General features: G+C 39.2%; 1 protein-coding gene across 2 annotated transcripts; it reads right to left on the bottom strand.

Moving 5' to 3' along the window:
* Positions 1 to 5,322: 5,322 nt before the first annotated feature.
* On the bottom strand, positions 5,323 to 20,779 carry SUB1 (SUB1 homolog, transcriptional regulator). Of its 2 annotated transcripts, XM_027709476.1 has the most exons (6): positions 20,712 to 20,771; positions 19,840 to 19,946; positions 18,823 to 18,895; positions 17,072 to 17,191; positions 11,172 to 11,280; positions 5,323 to 8,404 (listed from the first exon to the last, which is right to left on the bottom strand). In XM_027709476.1, the coding sequence occupies exons 3-6, from the start codon at positions 18,892 to 18,894 to the stop codon at positions 8,325 to 8,327; spliced, it is 381 nt and encodes a 126-aa protein (XP_027565277.1). In that variant the 5' UTR covers position 18,895; positions 19,840 to 19,946; positions 20,712 to 20,771; the 3' UTR covers positions 5,323 to 8,324. The 2 variants fall into 2 exon arrangements, with proteins under 2 accessions (XP_027565277.1, XP_027565276.1); XM_027709475.1 differs by lacking the exon at positions 19,840 to 19,946 and having other exon boundaries at positions 20,712 to 20,779.
* Positions 20,780 to 21,686: the final 907 nt, after the last annotated feature.

Here is a 21,686-nt window from a genome sequence, read left to right as displayed (position 1 = left end):
ATTCAAAGTATTTACTGAAGATTCGAGTACAAAGAAATGGAGAAAAGCACTCCAACAGATGTTTCATTTCTCAGAGCTGCAAATGCCTCAGCAGTACTGGCAGCCAGCAGCGTAGAGAACTCAAAGCTTCATTTGCAACTATTTGCCATCATTACCCAATACTCCCTCTGAGATGACTTCAACCTCTTCACAACAGAGTCCTCCATAAAACACGGAGGAGAGTGACCTCTAAAAAACCAAGAAAGTATCTGGAATGTTTAGAATCACTATCAGAGTGAGGGATTCCAACACAATAATGCAGGCCACACACAAGTAGACGTCCAGTTCTTCCACAAGAAATACTTAAAATGACCTTTTCTACTCTACAACAGCCAAGAAATCCAAGCACATGCATTGAGACTTAGCTGTCCCTGGTGATTTACTAAGAGAAGTCATTGTCGAGGCATTAACAAAAACGACTTTATTAATGATGACATTACAATCAAATGATAAGTAACAGATGATTGAACAGAAATTAAATGGTAATCAACTGGTGATTAAGTGATCATTGAATATATCACTCATTGAACAATGAGTGATTTGACAAAGATTTAAATGATGGTTTAGTAATGATGATTTAGTAATTCAGACAGCTGTCAAACACTCCACTATTTAACACACTTATAATTAAGCTATAGTTGGATACATATAAACATCACTAGCACATGATATACTTTTAAGACTCAAAGTAAAACGCTCCTTACCTTGCTGAAGAGATCAGACGCTGGTAAAGGGTCTCTCAGCCCTGAGGAGTGATCTGGAGAGGTGTCCCTGCTCACAGGGAGATCAGCAGCAGAGCTCAGGGGGCTCAGGGAGCCACGGGAGCTGACAGGACAGAGCGATGGACTTGCAGTCAAACCCTGCCTTGGTGTCTGCGCACGTGTGCGGCTGCAGCAACTTTAGCTCTGTCTGGTCCCAGCTTGGGCTGCTGCTGTTATCTCTGGATCAAACACGGCCCAGGTGCCTCGGTCCCTGAGAAGATGCAGCCTGGAATGGCTGTCACAGAGGGCATGGCTGGGCCAGGATTAGTTGGGCCGGGATCAGCCCGGCCGGCTCGCCTGAGCCAAAGATCCACTCACGCCATCGGAGTGTGGGCATCCACCATGGAACCATCACCAAATTTACCAGTACACACTTATTTGCCACATCAACCTAAACTTAATTATTACTTCAGTACTGCTGCCAGCACAGAACTTACATTTAGCAGCTCCTTACATAAATATTTGCCTGAATATTTGTTAGAGAAAATATAATAGTTATTAAAAAGTCATTATTGAGGTTTATCCAGAAAAAAAACCAAACTCACTGCTCTCAAATATTACATACACTGCTGAAAATTTGCTAACAGGCTGTTACACTCTTTTAAAGGGGAAGGTTTTCAATTCAGATCTCGTACACTTTTAATATGAAAAGCAGTGATTTATTTTATTCCATTTCTTTACACTTTCCATACATAGAACATTCACAAGATCCATAATAAAAAAAAGACCTGTTTGGAAACAGAACAGTATTACTCTACCTTGCAGAAGGACTCCCATCCTAAATGCTGTACCAATCAATCATGTCTATGGCAGTACATTAGCAATGACTCAATCAGAAACGTAACCAAATATAAAATAAACCTGAAAATTACCTAAGCTATAAATTTATAAATTTCTTGACTAGGTGCTAATGTCAATCCTCTTGAAGACAAAACCACACAAAAAAGAATGTTCAATTAATAAAGCTAAATATCCATCCAAATTTTACTTCACTAGAATAAATATACCAGAAAGCTCTAAAAAAAGTTCGTTGTGCCCCTCATTAATGCAGCAAAATGATACTGACAAGAAGCAGATCAAACTTTTTGCTCAGAGCACATAACAGTCCTTTGCCCCGAAACTTCAACACAAGAAGTTAACAGGTCTATTCCCTGAGCCAAGGATTCGACCCGAGCCTATGGAAGGCTTCCAAGTCCTCAAAAAGCTTCATAGGAATTTACCTATTCAATTAAGATGATTGTTTCGAAGTGTCAAGAACAGAAAACCAGTTCAAAACTACATATTGGTATAAATTCACTTAGCTGTAAAAATTTTGCGATGCTAAACATAGAGTTTGTCTACGAAGATTTCTTTCAACAAAAAAAAAATTCAAATTTTTTCAAAAATAGTTCATAAAAAAGGACACATCTGATGAACTTGTATTTGAACAGCAGCAGTTCCAAACTAAAGTGGAGTGGTTTTTAACAGTTCTGGGTTCAGTTTTTGCCTTCAACATGAGAAAATACTGTTTTTGGAACATGTCCTGAAAAAGTTTGGAAAATTAACTCATTTATTTAGCTGTGCATTTCCCTCTCCTCACCTTTTCACACAGCATTACCACAAGCTTGCAATTTATAGTACTGATAGACACTTCTCTTTTCAGCAGTTGCTCAGACTACAAAGCAAACAGTCTCAGCCAGATAACAATCTGGTAATCTAGCAAAATCTAGTAAAAAATGCATCCAAGCATGACCTTTGCAAGTTCATTTTCAAAATCTGAAACTGGAGCATGTTAAAAATAATGAGTTGCAAAGCTCCTTAATCATTACAAGAAAAAAACATAATTCAATTTCCTGCAAGGAAGTTCCACAAAATTAAAATACCAAGGCAAGAACAAATTTATAGAAGTGGAGGGAAACACCTAGATAACTTATTTACAAAAAAATTGTCCCCAAAACACAAAATCTTCATTTGCAAGCATTTTAACAGATTAGCCACAAATATTCTCTGCATGCTACTACAAATTGTTTTGATAGATGAAAGGCACATTACCACTAAATGGTAATGGAATAGATGCTGTGCGAAAATAAGATAATGCACTTTCCCAACACAGTTTCACAGGGACAGTCCCCTACTGAAAGGGGACTAAACCACATACACTGACAAATCTCTGAGGAAAAAAAAAAAACAAAGATAAAAATCAGGGGTTATGTAGAGACAGGTGTACTAATATTGTTCTGAGGTTTCTTTGGACAGGAGGGCAGTCTTGACATCATCATAAATGATACTTACAGGGCACTTCAGGAACTTTTCAGGCTACCCATGCAACTGAGTTCTTTTTCCACTGATCAAACCATTGCAATTACAAACACCTTCACTTATGGCAAGCTGATATCCATCCACATGACAGCTCTGTTTACGTTCACCCCAGGAACTGTCTCACTGGGGTGTTCTCCAAGTTGTTAATAATCACTTCAGGGGGAAAAGCATTTGTTCACTACTTTCACTGCAGACAATAATCCAAGCTAGTATGAATAGAATTACTTCCTTTGGGAAGTATGCATGTTGGCAAGAGTAATCCAACCACTTTTAAGTGCATTTTATCACAATGCTAAAATATATACACATACACATATGACCATTAATTGGCCTGTATTAGCAATAGCAGCTCTATCTGCCAACTACCACTAGGAACCAATCTTTGAGATATTTCTTGCCTTGTGGTTGCGCAAGTTTAGCCAGAGGTACTTGTGTTCCAAGAGACAGATGGATGCTTCCAGTGAGAATACAAAAAACAGAGGAAATAAGAGGGAGTGCAGATCTCAGTAAGGGATGGCAAATGTAAAGCAGAGGAAACAGCAGAGCCATTTCACATTAAGACAGCTAGCAAAAACCTTCAAAGGTTACATAAAATCAATACCATAAATACCCTGCCAAGTTTTATTGCTACATACCGTCTAATACTTTTTATTTCAAGTAGTTTATTGTTAGGTTCAAGTCAATCTCAAGTTTGCTCTTCATACAGCAATGTCATTCACCTCTCCCTCAGATATATTGTGTGATGTTTTAATGAATGGAACAACTTAGGTCTATTCACTAAGACAACATGAACTTTGTTTTTAACAGCCCATAAATTATTCTGGCACATTAGCCTATCATTGAAAGCATAAAGAATTTAAAATCTTAAGGTGCGAAACAGTTCTTTTTTTAAAAAATAAAAGTAACAGGGTTACGTAAAATCTTACCATTTCTTTACTTCAGCAGCTTTCATCTCATCAACTGCTGCCCAAGTGAAGTGATAACTAACAGCTGCCTACTAGGCATGCTGGCCAAGAAGGCATAAAATGTTTTTCTTATTTAGCCTTATCAAATACACCTAAAGATTTCCTAGAATAGTATGTTAATCGCACCAGCTTTTGCAGTTCTACTTAAGCTCTATTCACTTTAAGATTATAAGCCCACCTCCTTCCAAAGAGTAACAATGCTTTCAAAAACTTGAGTCCTCAGACCAACCTCAGTCTCTACCTCATCTGAAATCTTATCAGTGATGAGTACATGGAATCACTGAAAACAAAATGAAAACAGAATTAAGCAGATCTTACAAAAAATTGTAATATTTTTGTTAAATAAAATACAATACCAAGGGAACAGGTTCTCAGCCTTTAAGAATGCCCATGACTTGTGGCACGTCCCTCTGCTCACACAATAGCACAATGTAAGCTTCCCTGACAAACCATCACTAAACTAAGGACCATTTACTGCAGTTCCTCAGCACACATCTTAATACTTCTATGTAAGTATGTAACTGTCCTATGTGAGCAGGGGACACACAGGCTTGATTCAGGAAAAGCACTGCCTGTTGGAATGCTCTTTCATACACAGGCGCCAGGGCCACAGTCAAAGAGAAACCCTAACAGTAAGAGGGTGAAAGTAAATGAGGACTAGGTAGGACACAAGGACCCTGCACAAACCCCTGACTCCATTTCTTCCCTTCGAGCCACAGTAATTTCTCTTTCTGTGGCTATAAATTACTAAACTACTCAAAATCACTTGGAGAAAAGTCTCTTAGGTTCAATGCTACAGTTAATCCACTCCCTACAGATCAGTCACCACAAGAATGTAAAAAACAAATGTCCTTCCTAAAGAACCCTACGCTGACATAACTGACCAATGATAATTTTCCTACCTTATCTGTGGTTATCTTTAAAGTCAGATCAAAGAGAAACTCCACTGAAAAAAGATAATCAGCCATTCTCTTAACAGTCACAACTTATCAGACACTCTTCTGTTTGACGTTTGAATGTGTGTTTATATCTGTTGCTTCTGTATTTACATGACACTTGTTCTTCTGTCTTAGTGAAAAATTTCTATCCCCGTGGGCTACACAAATCAATCCCCCACCCGCAGACATGGACGATGTCCAAGATGATTAAGTTTTCAAATTTCCAAATTACAGTAGTTGCAATAAACAAACAGGTTCCACAACTTGTCAGTGCAGCTGAATTTCTTAGTGCAGCTAAATTTCTATAAAAATAACACTATGTCAACAGAAGTCTTCATTTATTTCCAAGTGTTCAAATTGTTACTACACATACGCCATTCAACTATTTTTTATTTGAACATTAAGGTAATTACAGTTGCAGGGCTCATATTTCCAGTGGCCTCTCTGCAGAAGATACTACCAGAGCAAAACAAGAAACATTCCACATGGCTAACAATATGACATTTGAGTTACCAGAATTACAATCATCATTTTTTTTTTTCTGCTAACAGATCACATAAGTACGTAACTGGGGCATTTCCTTTAACAGAAATATCAAAATTAGTACTGCACTTGTTTATTTTCAATATTAACATTTCCACATACGAGCAACATGGTACATGACAGTTTGATTATCACACATACAGTACTTTGGCAGCTCTAACTGTGACGTTTTTCCCCCTAAGCTCCACGGTAGGTTTATTTTATAAAACATATTGCTAATATGCCCTGCATAAACACGAAGAATAAAATGCATCTTTCTTTTGTCACTTCAGTGGGAAAGGGAGCAGTGCTCTTACCCCATATTACACAGCCTTGTCATACATGCACAATTTTCTTTCGTGAACACTTCTACATGTATCCTAACTAATATTTTTTCTGCAAGAAAATAATCTTTATTAAAAAAAAAAAAAATCAGAATTTTCTTCTCAAATTAGAAAGACTACAGCCATGGATGATGACATGACAAATCACTACAGTTTATTTCAAAATAATACTGAATGCGTCAAATTTTTATCAAGGTTACTTGTATATTATTGTCTTACAAGCACATCAGTCACCTGATCAACTCATCCCCTTTTGAATTCATTTGTGAAACTGTCTGGTTTACTTAGATACCTACTAATAACTAATAGTTCGTGCTTAACAAATACTAATTTCTTTGAACACCTCTACCATCAATTTCCACAAGAGAACTAACCACTGTAATAAACTTTTTCACTTCACTCTCCCCAAATGAATGATTTTAATTTCTCACCTTCCTGAACACAATTATATTGTACTCTGATACACAACTGCCACCCAATGACCTATTACCACAGTAATCTAAGTGAGGACAGTATTCCCTCTAATGTAATCATGCACTTTGAAGTAGCTACATGAGAGTTTTAAAGTAAAGTGGATGAAATCTGGTTGCAAAATTTCAGATTTAAAGGAACAAAATCATATATACATACTGCAATAACAAATATCTAGAACTTGTCTACAGTGATATGAAACATTTCATTCACTCACTTGTGATATTTTAGCAGCTATTTCGTATTTATTCTATTTGGTCCAAATAGCCCTACACGATGTTAGCAGTCACTCAGAAAAGAATGTTGTGCCCAAAAACACATCTGCTACCATAAACATCTCTTCAACCTTTAATTCATCCTCCAGCAATTCTTAAAAATTTAAGATTTCCTGAGCTATAAAAAATCCAGATCTTAATTTATTTGTAATATGTCATATTTGTACAAATATTTAATATTTGTAATATATACTTCATGAACTCAGCCATTTAATACCTATTTGCATTGAATTATGAACTCTGCAGCACAGGAACAGCCTGTGTATGGCACTTACAATCATGTCTGCAATAACAACTGTACTAAGATGTTCCATAATTAAAAAATGTTTATCTATACAAAGTTTAGAAACTACAATTACTTTACCAACAAATGGGAAAATTACAGTCAAACTAATTAGGTTGGACATTCACTACATACTACATATAGAAATGTCCGTTTTCATGACGTTTTATCTTCTTGCTTCAATTAACTGAATTAAGTGAGAAAATCAATTCTTCTCCAATTTTGCTCCCATTTATTCCCCGTAGTTATTATGTGCCAGCTAACTTTGGTCTTTCACCAGTAACTTCCATTCTGGTGTGCCCCTTATCTTTTCAAGTTCCACATGGCACTTGTGACTCGGTGCCACCAAGAAGCCCTTCCAGTGGGGCAGCTTCTGGTCTAGCAGAACGGGGCAGAGGCTTTTCTTACCAGAGCACTATCAGGTCAGGCAGTGTGGATGGGGCAGGAACATGACAGACAGACATTTTGGCTGCATCAGTTTTAACCCTGTTTGACTGCTTAACCTGTGTTACAGTCTAATTTAAGCATCATTGTTTATGCAATACTCTCAATTGAACAGAAGCCCTACAAAGACAGGTCAACTGTTCCTTTTTTATAGAATAACTGGTTAGTATGTGTTCCAGAATGAATTTAATGCAAACCTTGAAAAATGTACTAACTAATAACCACATGTGGATCTTTTAAATACTGTCTTACTCTGAGGTATATGTCTATTACTGTAAAAGTTTATGCATCACATCTAGAATTCAAGAAAAAAGGCTATTTGTATTTTCTAGGTCAAGCAAACTACAGAAAAATGAGAAAATTAGCATGTGTTTTGTGTTCAAGTGTTATTGTTTAGCTTAATACTTCATGCAAGTAATGCAAAAAAAGCTATATACTCAAGACTGTTTACATCTGAATAAATAGGGTAAATTAGCAAATACAGTATTGAAAACTATCTACAAAAATGTGTTTTCCCCAGTATTCACTGTTTGTATCAAGTCTTAAAGCAGAAAGCTGCAGGGCAATACCAAAGAGAATGTAATAAAAGGAAAAATTAAATTGACATTTTAAGAAATCTCAGAAAATAAATTTGTATTAACTATGAACTAAACTGAAACTAAACCAATGACTAAAGCTATTAGGTGGCCTTATCAGCAAACACCTTCAATCAAAAGGCCATAAACAAGTATGCTTTACATGTTACTTGATTTGTTTATTTTACACCATGGGGTGAAAGCAACACAACTCCTTTTAGTAAAGTATACACAAATAGCCTCACTCAGAATACACTTTTAATGCACATAAAAAAAGTATTCATCTTACAAATTGTTTTGCAATCCAAATATACAATAGCTTGGAAAACAATATTTTAGAAAACTAAAGCCAATGTAAAAAGACTGCTTAATACAACTACATGATATAAGTTTTTGTATGGCTCTGTCTTTAGAGTTTTCTTACTGCATCATCAATATCAGAAATCTGTTCCTTCAGCTGATTCCACTGTTCTGGATTTAAAGAAATACCTGAAATGCATTAAAAATAAACACTTAGGACAAAAAGAAAATCGTGTGCAGTATTCTTGTGTAATTACTATAAAGGCTAGTTTCATACACAAAGTCTATGTCATAACTATTTTAATGCCTGAGCTATTTCAACAACCACCTCAGTTACAAAGTGAAACTGCTCACTACAATTTAACTTTAGGTTACCTCTAGACAAGTTTACATTGCAAAGAGAATGCTTGTAACAAAAAATTTTGCAAGTATTAGGCTAAACACAAGAAGGGAAATACAACTCCAGCCTTAATAGAAGGCAGTACAAAAGCCCAGGGTGAGAAGTAGGAAATCATTCATATTCCTGCTGGCTCCTAAAAGCCATACCTATGTGGACTAATTTTCTATGCACTTTTCAGGTACTATAATTCTGGGGTTTCCCCCCCATTTTGTTTCTCAAAGCACTGTAAATAACACATACTATAAGTAACCTTTTGGAGAGATTCTATTACACTCGCTAACACAAACCAACATAAGTTATTTCTTCTTCAAGTTCACTATAGTTTCCAGTAACATTCAATCATTAATCATTTAATAAGTACCCCACAAACCATCTCCTCAGTTCCATATCTGTCCTCATCTTCCTCAAGGTTGAGTCCAGGCACATGTTTCATTTGTGCTTTAGTCTCCTCATTCTTCCCCTACAATCTCTATGCCAATTCTGTGAAGAGTGCAGGCACACAGGGTTACCTCTCATACTTTCTCTGGCCAAGCTCTTCTACTATTTACCCCCACTCTGCTCCCTCAGTGATCAGGTGTCCTTCATTGCTTTCTCCCTGTAGGTGAAGCAGGGCCTCAAAACAGCCAAAACTTTGAATTCCACTTTTTGAGCTCACGGTCAGTTTTTTTTCCTTTTTTTCCCATCAGTGTCTTATGAGGGCACCACCATAATTTACAGCAGCAAGTAGTGTGCATGGAGCTTCTCTAAGCAGTTTTCCACCAGCCTATAGCGTGAAGATTTCTTTTTGAACACAGGTCAGGTATGCTAACCATTATTAGGGGACCAAGCATCATCAAAATGTCCCTCAACTACACACCAGACCAACTGCACAAAGTTCAGACCTGGTGTTTGAAACACTCTGACAATAATTTAAAATGCTGGGTTTATTTTTCTGTCTTATTATAGTATTTCAACTACTTATACTGGTTTTAGGATAGCTAAATAGGTGGCTTATGAGTGCATTAATGAAATATTTGGCTCACATACTGTATCAGACTACTATTAAATTTTATCCTAATAAAATTCAGACCCTTTTGCTGCATTGATAAACATTTCTACCTACATCATGTAACTTTTGTCACTAGGTCCACCCACCAAATCTCATTGCAGTTTGCCACTCAAAGTGCATATACTACTGAATTTCACCTCAAAACACAGCAGGGTAAAGTCCTTAAAAATTCATCTTTTTTATTAACTAACAACAAATCCAAACCAAGAAATGTTCCTGTACAACACCAGTACACCTGTTCATGCAAACCTATTCTCAGTGGTTATTCAAGAAATGTTGAAAATGCTTCTCAAACTTTTCAAATTACTGTTCACTGAGTTGCTCCTGAACACACCATAAGAATGTAACAAACCTTATGCTGATTGTATGTCTTCAAACTTCAAACTTTGCAGCCTCCCAGTACAGGAAGGCTGGGGAGGGACTTTTTGCAATGGCAAAAAGTGACGGGGCAAGGGAGAGTGGCTTCAAAATGGAAGAGGGTACATTTAGACTGGATATTTAGAAGAAATTCTTGCCTGGGAGGGTGGTGAGGCCCTGGCACAGATTGCCCAGGGAAGCTGTGGATGCCCCATGCCTGGAAGCGTTCAAGGCCAGGTTGGATGGGGCTTTGAGCAACCTGGTCTACCGGAAAGTGTCCCTGTCCATGACACGAGGTTGGAATGAGATCTGTAAAGTCCCTTCCAACTCAAACCATTCCATGACTCTATGAATCCCCAGGGCAGAATGTTTCATACTTACCTCTTTCATTGATGCAGTACGAAAAATGATAAAAATTAGACTTTTCTAAGAGAAGCAACATAACATTAAGCACAGCACTACTCCTGCAACTGTCCTCACATCCTCATCTTGAAGCGCAAAAGTTCTGAAAGTGGTTCACAGTGAAGGCTTGCCATGACAAGCAACTATCCAAGCAGCAATTAAAGGTATAAGGGCTTGTGCTGTACTGCAGATTAGAAACTTGGTACCAAAGCTTGATGACTTGAGATACTTCTCCCTCTACTAAAATCTTCACTTTTTTCCTCCAAAATTAGTCACATTAAATGTTCTGATTTTTTTAATCAAAAATTTAATAGAAACTGAAGGACCTGGTTGTTTTAACAAAATTAACATCTTATAAAAATGATTAAATCTTTTCAGTGAATTTTGAAATAAGAAATCCAATTGTATTAAAAAAAATTGTGTTAACTAAGTTAATCAATTGGGGGCAAAAGTATGGCTATGTTATGGTCATGTTTATAAGTCCTCTACCAAATTTGCTTGTATTTGATGCCTTGCTTTCCATAAAACATGGAGGATCTATTTAGGAAAACAGACTCAGGCCAACAAACCCACTTTGCTCTTATGTATAATCTACAGATTAAACTAATTCTTTGTTAAAATATAAATTATAGGAAAGTAAAAATATTACTCTAAAAATATCACATAGCATCAAAGGATAAAAATATGATACACAAAGTTCTACTGCAAACCCAATGTTTAATACGAAGTAACATCAAGCAGAACAATACCTTTTCTGCCAGGCTTCATTTCACCTTCTTGATCCATCCAGTATTCTCTAATATCAATTAAGACTTTTCCTTTAAAGTCCCGAACACTGACATACCTCATTTTGCCAATCTGTCAAAACACACATAAAGGTCTTTTAGGTATTTTACATATTACAGCATTCACTTTCCCCAGCAGCATTAGACTCTGACATGTGACACTGCACACTGCGGCTTATTTTAGACACCAGAGAAACAACTAGATTAAAAGCTTAACTCAGAGTAGTCAGTAGGCTAATAAGCAATGACTTTAAATGAGTTGAGCAGGCAATGCTCAATGTAGAAGTAGCTCTCCCAGAATAAAAATGTCTGTATTATTTACATGCTTGCTTATTATAAAAGTCATGAATTTACTGTTTTCCGAAATAAAATTTTGCCTTTGTTTCCAGCAGCTGTAAATGAAGACAGGAAAAAGGGACCTTACTCCCAAGTGTAAATTTTAGTCCATTCCACAAGTGCAGAAAGCAAATTAGATATTCACGTACAATGCCTGCCAAAAAAAAACCTCTCTGGTAATTGTGGGGCTTTTTTTTCTTTTTTAACACAGTAAATACAGATGGAAGTTAAAGTTAGCCACCTACTGTCCCATGCCCACTCCCAAATCCTCTCAGGTACCTCATTGTACAAGGTGTTCCAATAAACCATTCAAATCTTGTAAGTTTACTGGCACATAGCATATTATGAAATGACTCCTGAGTTCCATAATTTCTGCACCAATGTCTTCACTGAATTACATGGGCACCTTTTTTTTTTCAGGGGACGGGAAGAGTGAGTGGGAGGAAGAATTAAACCAACAACTACACAATACACCACACATTTAGGCTTATTAAAGATCTTCCCAAATATGATAAAAAACTATTTATTCACATAAATTCAAAGTACATGGTGAATTGGAGAACCAGAAATTAGATAACAAAACCACAATCAAATAAAATTTCTCACAATTTCTGTAAGAAATCCTTAGAATTTTGCATGCACCTTCTGGATACATTTTATGAAGAAAGAACACATTATAAAGTAAACAATTTTAAAATAAAATACTCCTTCCTGATAAAATATTACCTTTCAATTTCCTTTATCTATGCATCTTGCATTTTGATACAACCCAAGAGGGGTCCAAACACTCTAGCATTAAGTCTGACCAGACAGATTGAAAAACTCTCCCATTAAGTACACCGATTCACAGATGTTTAAGTCATACGCTCTTATTTCACAAAACTGACACAAACATGAACACTTTTATGTTTGCCTAAAGAAATTTTTCTTCTTACGCAGATCATGCCACAAGACTTCTAAAATTAATAATAAAACAATTAGGACATATCTATATAACATAAGTCTGAAGCACTTTTCCTACTTCAAAGCATCTAGTTCATTAAAATGAACAAGACATTACAGTTTATAAGACAGTATTTTTTGACCAATTAAACACTTTCACAGCACTATAAATTTAACATTCAAAAATAAAGTATAATGTCATGGCATGTTAGCTCTTTCAGACCAAACTTGGCACCAGGCCCAAGCCCCTCAGCACTGCTGGCAAAGAACATCCTAAACAGCCTACACGAACAACATTTTTTGGTTTTACCCTTTAACGCTTCGCTAACTTTTAAGGTCACCTCTAAGAAAAGCTTCAAGTAGTAGCACTCTACAGCAACTCTTTTTCCATGGCTGTGGAAGAATCTTAGTGTATTGCCAAGTACTTCCAGGTTTGTCCTAAACAATAAAATCCAATGTAATATAGCAGCTTAAAGCTGCAAATACAATGCATCAAGTGTTAACAATGTAATTTGCAAAGACTGTATGTCTCAATTCAACTACAGTAAGGTGAGAAGCAATAATGCAAAGTTCACATTTACTCAATCAGTCAGTCTACCTTAGATGGAAGCAGTTCTATATGAAAATGCTGAAATTAAGCTAGATTTCACATCACTGTTTAGATTTCAGATGAATGATCACATTAAATTTTGAACAATTTATGCAAAACTGTTCTATGCAAAAGCTGCCACCACCAAAACTTTTAAATACGCTTCTGAAGTACAGCTCCAACAAACATCTAAGGTTTAAAACCACAACCAAAATCTAGATATAAGTAAACTGATGTTTCTTGGTACTTAGCTACCTGCAATTCTGGTACAGGTTCATTTCTGAACAATTCTTTTGTTATGCAGCAGCCAATAGTCCTGGAGTAATTTCACTGACAAATGTATATTTAGATTTCTATAACCACAGCCATGTTTCAAGGGTTGCTGTGCCAGTTTTGGCTGGGGTAGAGTTAATTTTTTCACAGTGGCTGGTATTGGGCTGTGGACTGGATTTGTGCTGAACACAGTGATGATAATATAGAAATGTTCTTGTTCTGAGCAGGGCTTACACAGAGTCAAGGCCTTTTCTGCTTTTCCTACTGCCATGCCTGCAAGGAGGCTGCGAGTGCATGGGAGGAGACACAGCCAGGACAAGTGACCCCAACTGACACAGGGATATTCCATACCATATGGCATCATGCTCAGTATTTAAAGCAGGTGGAAGAAGGGAGGTACATGCTTGGGGTCTTCCCAAGTAACTGTTACACGTGATGGAGCCCTGTTCTCCTGGAGATGGCTGAAAACCTGCCTGCCCATGGGAAGTAGTGAATTAATTCCTTGTTTTGCTCTGTTTGAGTGCAGCACTTTTGCTTTCCCTATTAAATGCTTTATCTCAACCCACAAGTTTTCTCACTTCCAGTTCTCTCCCCAGTCCTGCTGGTGGTGGAGTGAGTGAGCAGCTGCTGGCTGGGGTTAAACCAGAAGAGTCATATTGACTTACAACAGTCCAGTTACTGCAGTTCAACCTTTACAGACAAGTTCATATACTTTTCATTAAATACCACAGATCCTAAGATTATACTGCTCTACTGAATTATACCAATCAAAACCACCATTTCCAAGTTTGTTTCTCAGAATAAAAAGTATTGAAATTGTGTCTCAGTTCCCTTCACAGCTATGCAACTGACTTCCTCTATGAGCTTCAGCAAGCACCTTCTTCATTATTTTTCCTGTTCCCATATTTTCTGGATTAAATGGTACACATACTGTGGAAATAGAAACGGCAAAAAAAGCTCCTTTCATATATGGACAGCACTACAAGGAGCACAACGAAGACTCCTGTAAACAGTGAGATCTGCCACACAGCAAGTTGTTCGTGAAATGCATCAGTGACCACCTAAGTTTCATAATTAATGTGCTAAACCAATCAGTTTCAGAGCATCATACACTTATATATTTACCTTCTTTCAGGAGCCTATGATAAAGTCATTACACTGGGAAATCAAAGAACTTTATGTTGAGAAATCAAAGAACTTATCTATCTCAAGTCAAAAAGCAAATATGACCAAAACTCCAAAAAAAAAAAAAGGGGGAGAGAGTGGACAGGACAACACACAGACAACTTTTAAGTAACAATGTCAGTAAATGCATGATCATGCAATGTGGTTCCACTCTGGGTAGTCATTAATGCATGCTGACAAACCTTATCCAAATCAGGCATAGGTAGATGATAGGATTAGTCAAACTAACCAAAGCACATGGTGCAGAGCTCAGGTTGGCTTGAAGCCACAGACAGGAATCTAATGTATCAACACTAAACCCCTTCACACTGACATGAATAACTCTAGTCTTTAGGGGCTCTAGTAATACATTACACAGGGGAGCAAGATAAATTTCTGCATGCTAACTGCACACAAATCCTTCAACAAACTGCAAAGTATACCAGGCTACCTATAAAATCTAAAAAGGCGAAGACCTCTAAATACATAAAATACACTTGGTCTCTTATATTGAATTAATTTTCTTCTACTAACATTTATACTATTCTTCATAAGTAGTTGCAAAAAAAAAATCATTACAGCAACAATCTCAAACAAAAATATAAAATGTAAAAATATATGAAAATGCCGAATCTTCTGAATACAGCAGTCACGATGAGCTCTATATTAAGGGAAGCTGTATGCCTTAAGAGCCCAGCCTGAGGGTGTAGAACAACAATCCTCTAAGCATCACATCATTTGAAGCCACTCCCACACACAATATGGACACCATAGAACTTTTGACTATCCTAGGAATGCTTTACATTCCACCAACTGAAGCTACACTTGTAAGTTATACTGCAAAGTCACTTCCACATCAGAGATCATTTTACTGCCGTGGGAGAAAAACTCTCCAGAAAGAAGAGTTTCTAATATTACTAAAAGTCCTAGAACAAACAAAACTGTTACCATGTAACAGCATCTTATAGCATGCTCTTCTAAGTAGAGGGGAGGGAGGGACAGTATTCTCAGACCTACTACAGCTCAATTTATCCACTGCAACATTTATCTCTTAGGAACTGGGCAGAAGTTGATGTAGCTTGAAAAATCTGACAAAGCTTCACATAATACAAGGAGCAATCCAAAAATTTTTTGTTGTTGATTACCTGAAAGGCAGGCAGACTGAGCAACACTGATGTTTTAGATCAAGGTGATATTCAAATATCTGTATTATACTCAACACCGGAAGAACCCTGTTCTTTTCAGACTAATAAGAGTCCTCTACTGTCTGTTTTTAGTAACTTTTTATTATCTTAGGTCAAAAAGGTTTCAAGAAACCAGAGCACACAAATACTTTCATTTTTATTTGAAAGTGCCTGGCTGTTTTTGCATCAGAGGAACACTAAAAGTTTTAACAGTTTTCTTCAAGGCTGGAATTTCTGAACTTGTTACAAACATAACACAAAGTTTATACATAGTTCTTTACAGTTCTAACTGCAGCTCACCTCATAAGGTATAGAATTCACTATATTATTTTTCCTACAGAGTTCAAAGCATGCCCAAGCAGAACTAAAAATATTATACACTCCCTTCAATAGGGAAGTCCAGGCATTGCCTTAAAGTTCCTCTCCTCAACATGAGGAAAGTGAGAATTGAGACACTAAAAATAACTGCCTTGTACCACAGTATCAGTTAGGAAAGTCTCTCTAGAAAACTTTTTCTTTCCCCATATTACTTTACACAGCCCAGAATCATTTAATTTAGCTTACTCTGTGTTTGGGTCACCTCACTAGACACATTTCCCATACCCTTTCACAAAGTTGAGAATCAAAGTCTCACAAATTTACATTCCTTTTCAGCCAGCTAATCAGAGACCTTTAATAGGTGATGATCCATGCCTGTAAAATACGTAATTCTGAGCTATGTATATTCTTGCACAGGTCTCAGCACACGCTGCTACTGCCTCAGCCAACCTTGGAAACTGCAATACCCTGAATTCACAAATGCACCTTTCTACTGAAAAATGTACATTCATCCCATCTTAAAAACGGGGACGATGTCAAAAATTACTATTATTATGGATGTTCAGCGATAAAATTCTCCATCATAAAATATAGTAAGAAGCAAAACTTATTCCAAGATGCTGTCTTATCATAGAGGAGCCAAGTTGTCCTTGACCTAGTTAAACAGGAATGAAGAGTCCACACTTTGGTTTCCAAGAAGCGTTTTTTCCAAGAGCCCTGATTAAAAAACATTTCCATGTAGAGACAAACCTAATCTAATATTTACAGTATACTCTTGGTAAGTGTTGTATTTACTGGCAAAATGAGCACCCAGAGCTAGCACGGGCAAAGTCAAGAGGATTAGATCAATTGCTGCAATTCAGATTCTTTTACTCAGCTGAAACCTGACCACGCTCTTCTGAGCATCTCATCTGCATGCGAGCACCGTAATCCCCTCCAGCCAAGGATTCAGGAGACCAAGACTATGCTGCCAAGAAACTCAGATCACCTCATAAAATTTATACTGAATATGATGTAACATGTTACCTTTACCAGGCTTTATGAGTCATCAATTTTACCTGAAACATATTCTCATCTCTGTTACTGCTTTGCTTAGAAGAAGCTGCACCTTTTGAACTTTCACCAGTCTTTTGTTTCTTTACAGGTTTTTCTGGAGCTGCTTGCTTTTTCCGCTTTGCCTTGGAGCAGGGGAAAAAAAAAGATAAGCATGAGCCACAACTCACTCCGTATGCTACAGAAAAGTTTACATTTTATGTCACAAACTATTACTAAGTAATGCACATTACCACCTTCCTGCTGTGAAGAGGCAGGACTCCAATACTGTGCATTTAGACTGGAATCAAAGAAATAAAACCCTTCAAATGAGCCTAATTCTGTTCCCAGTGAAGTTTACCATAATACTTTGGCTTTAAAGAGAATTTAATCAGATCAAAATACATTTCAAAAACCCTTCTCTTTTTGCACAGTAACACTGTCAGCTCAGTAGTTTTAATAAAAAAATTAAGTCTGAGAGAAATGACACTTTCCCTTCTACTCAGAGCAACAAAAAATGCAGAACAGTTTATGACTCCTCTTAAAAAAGGAAAAAAAAAACCTACAGAAGATAATGATTAAAGGATCTGGAAACCACCTCCATCACACAACTTTTTTTTTTAATCAGCATCCAACCTCTGCTCTCAGCATGATAAATTAAACATCTTTTTAAAACATTCAGACAATATCACCTGTAAATCAGGTTGTTCAGATAACTCACAAAGTTACTGTTTCTACTCACAGTTATATAGTAACCATGCTCCCCACCTCAAAAAAAAAGTGTAATACCAACATACCAAAAATTAGTCTCACCTGCTCAGATCATGTTGTGGATAACCTCTCTGAAAAAAACCCCCACCCTTCTGCCCACTAAAGCAGGCTGTCAGACTGTCTTTTCAGGAATACAGTTCCCTAACAAAAAAATCACCCCATCAACTTTTTTTCTTAAGGTCTGACAGAACACCTGATTTGCAAGGTGCAATCAAGTCACAACTGAAGCAATTCAGTAAATCAGACCAAGCCTTTTAAAGTACTACACTAAAATACCTGATGTCTGCATTACCAAATAGCACTTCTCAAAAACACGAATTCACTAGTTTTTTCTGGTTTTGCTCGTAATCACTGATACATCTATACAAGATTCTAAATTAAATAACTATTAAAAATAAACAGGAACACTCAATTTATACATTCAGAACAGTCACATTAAAATTTATCAATTCAAATGCACTCAGGTTGGCTCAGCTTTTAAGTGAGAAACTAACAGATGGTATAACAGCAAATAAAAGAAAATTAAGCAGAGAAAAAAACATGCAAACAAGATAAGCAAATGACACGATGAAGCATAGGGTAAGATAAGATTTTTATTACAGAGAAGTAATCCAGATATCAAATTGGCAGTGGTGGGTGTGGGCATGTTCTCAAAATAAGTCTAAATTCTTGCCATCAGAGCAGCTTATACAAAAGCCTTCTATCACTTGCCACAAAGCAGTAAAGAATTACAAGAACCTTGTGATCATATCTATCATATGGAATGGCATGAACAAAGCAAAATGCAACTTAAAAAAACCTTTTCCGCAAGTCAAAAAACATGTAATCCACCCAAAGTTGGAAAAGGGGTTGGTTTTTTTTAGGGCGGGGAGGCAGAGAGCTTTTTTAAGTGTCTCATAAATCACAGGGAATGACAGGCATGTTGTGACATAACGCTCACCTAATTCCTTAACCCCAGCCTGAAATAAAAGAGTTAATACAGTAATAAACTGTATATAATGTTCACCTTTTTGTCAACTTCACTATCTGAATCACTGGCAGATGAGCTTGAAGATACAAGTTCCTTTGATTTAGGCATTCTGGGAAGAGAAAAATAACATGAGAACACTACATAAGGAATACATCCCATTATGGCTGGAAAGCCATCTTCAAATCTGTTTGGACTGACTCATCTTATTCAAAACTCTCCTAAAGACTTTCCTGCCATTTCATGTACGCTTTAATACACATTGCAGACGCAATCTCAAACACTCTTCCCTCTTGTATCTCTTCTCCTTTTTACTGCAACTGTACTAAATGCAGTAAGTGATTTGGCTTCTGAACTGTTTACAGCAGAACAATTTTTCACAAGTGTCATACATCCCCAGACACGGCAAAAACAACAGTGTAAAAAATAAAATATAATGCCGTCCTCCAGTTAAATCCTTTATATGACATTCACATATATAGTTCATTAAGGTCCTCTCATTGCCTGTACTCTGACGTGGGCATTTCACCCAGTTGGATTCGCAAGCAATGTGCTGCATAATCGTCACACATAAAGATGAAGATCCCACCAACACAACAGTCTGAAAAACGCCTCAGTTACAGTGAACCACAGCACTGCAATTAATATTTCCACTGCAGCTTCAACACATCAGTCACTAGAGTCTATTCATTTGCCAGACAAGCGGACATTCAGCATTCCTTGAATGCGTGCTGCCAGGTGTGCTCGTACATCACTCTGGTATGCAAATATGTGGTTAGATGTAGCGGTTGCACATCTTTCCTGCTACTAGCAACTCTTTGTAACACATCCATAGCTCTTTTGTTCTTTCAGAATAAAAACAGGCATCCTAGAGAGAAACTGTGATATGAACCACAGCTAGGAAAGGCTAACATAATACTAAAAGATATTTTGAAGCGTTGTTGAACTGGCAGTGAAAAAAACCCCACATATGCAAATTAAAAAAAAAAAAAAAACAAACACCACGGAGTCCAAATAATGGTAATGAATCAACGTGGTTCTAAAGTGGAGCAAGACCTGTGGTAACAGCTTGGAGCACTGCGATGGAGGCTGGAGCACCGCACAGGATACAGGGAATGGGGAAGCACACACAAGCCACGCTGTAAGATGGAGGCAGAGGAGTGCTGGAATGGGACAATGTGAAAATAAGCACAGGGATGACACTGAGTCTGAAAAGCCAAACGATGGTGCGCGGGGATGACCCCAGGGGTCCGCGCGCGAACGAGGAAGGGACAACATGGAGGAAGGTGTGGGCGGAAACCGGAGGAAAAAGGGATGCGGGGCGGTGGGAGCCCCCCGGAGGGGCCGAGCGTGAGGCGACACGGCGGGGCAGGCGAGGAGGGGGGTGAGGGCGATGAGACGGGCCAGGCGAGAGCGGGGAAAGGTAAGGAAAGGAAGGCGAGCCGGGAAGACCAGGTAGGCGGATCCCAGCCGCCATTTTCCTCCCCTATTCCTCTTTTTCCACGGCTCGTGCCGCCCCCCGAGGAAAGGACACCGAAGACCCGAACAAGGATGGGGGTGGAATGGGGCGAGGACACCCAAGTGCTCCCGAGGCAGGGCGGTAGCGAGGGGACCGCGGGTCACCCGCGGCGGGGCGACAGAAAGGCAGCACGGGCTGAAGCGGGCCGGGGGTCGCCGGCGGGCCGGGTCCGCTCCCGGCGCGGGGGGCGGGGGGGGGGGGGGGGAGCGCGGAGAGGCGCCATCTTCTCCCTCCCTCAGACCCTCCGCGCCCCCCAACGTGGCAGCTCCCCCTCGGCAGAGGCGGCCGCTCCCCAGCGGGGCAGCTCTCCCGCAGGGCACCGCGGGCACTCGAGGAACACGGGGCGGCCTCCCGGCGGGGCTGCCCTGGGCGGTGCCGCGGGGGGCGCGCGTGGGGACCCGGCACTCACGTCCTGCTCCGCGCGTGGCCGCTCCGCACCGCGACACGGACGGAACTGACGCGCCGCGGAACGCCCGCCCCGGGCCGCTCACGTGGGGAGGCGGGGCGGGGAGGGGGCTGGCTTTAAAGGGGACGCGGGGCGCTTTGTCCCTTTTGTCGCCCGTTCGCGCCCCCGCCGAGGGGGCGGCGGCAGGGAGCGGGGTCACAGTGATGGGAAGGGAACCTTTGCGGAGTCACAGAACGTCCTCCGTTGGGAGAGAATCACAGGGATCACAGGATATGCTGAGTTGGAAGGGATCCACCAGGATCATCGAGCCCTGCACAGGACGTCCCAAAAGTCACACCGTGTGCCTGAGACGTCCAAACGCTTCTTGAACTCTGTGAGGCTTGGTGCTGTGACCAATGCCCTGGGGAGCCTATTCCAGTGCCCAACCACCTTCCAGGTGAAGAACCTTTTTCTAATGGCAAATCTAACCCTCCCCTGACAGGGCTTCAGGCCTTTCCGTCGGGTCCTGTCACTAGTCACCAGACAGACGAGATCAGCGTCTGCCCCTCTGCTGCCCTTCATGAGGCAGCTGTAGACTGCAATGGACTTTAGGAAGAATTTCTCCCCAGAAAGGGTGACTAGACAATGGAACAGGCTGCTCAGGGAGGCAGTGGATTCACCATCCTGGAGTAGCGTAAGGAAAGACTGGATGTGGCACTCAGTGCTATGGTCTAGTTGACAAGGTCGTGTTCGGTCATAGGTTGGACTCGATGATCTCAGAGGCCTTTTTTAACCTAGTTGATTGCACGATTCTGTGAAGTCTCCCCTCAGTCTCCTTCAGGCTGAAAAAAATCCACAATAATTAATAAATGGCTGTTTTTTGACACACTGCAGCAGTTCCTCGATGCCGCCCGGGCAGCGGCGTGAGGCGCTGTGGCTGCGGTGGCTTTGCATAGGGAAACCGCGGCCCTGCCACACGTGGGCTGCCCTCAGGAACCA

The sequence above is a fragment of the Neopelma chrysocephalum genome, unplaced genomic scaffold, assembly GCF_003984885.1.
Source record: "Neopelma chrysocephalum unplaced genomic scaffold, ASM398488v2 Primary Assembly neopelma1_96780, whole genome shotgun sequence".
NCBI lineage: Eukaryota > Metazoa > Chordata > Aves > Passeriformes > Pipridae > Neopelma > Neopelma chrysocephalum.
The sequence above is the reverse complement of the archived record's forward strand: the minus strand, read 5'-3'. Positions and strand labels throughout refer to the sequence as shown.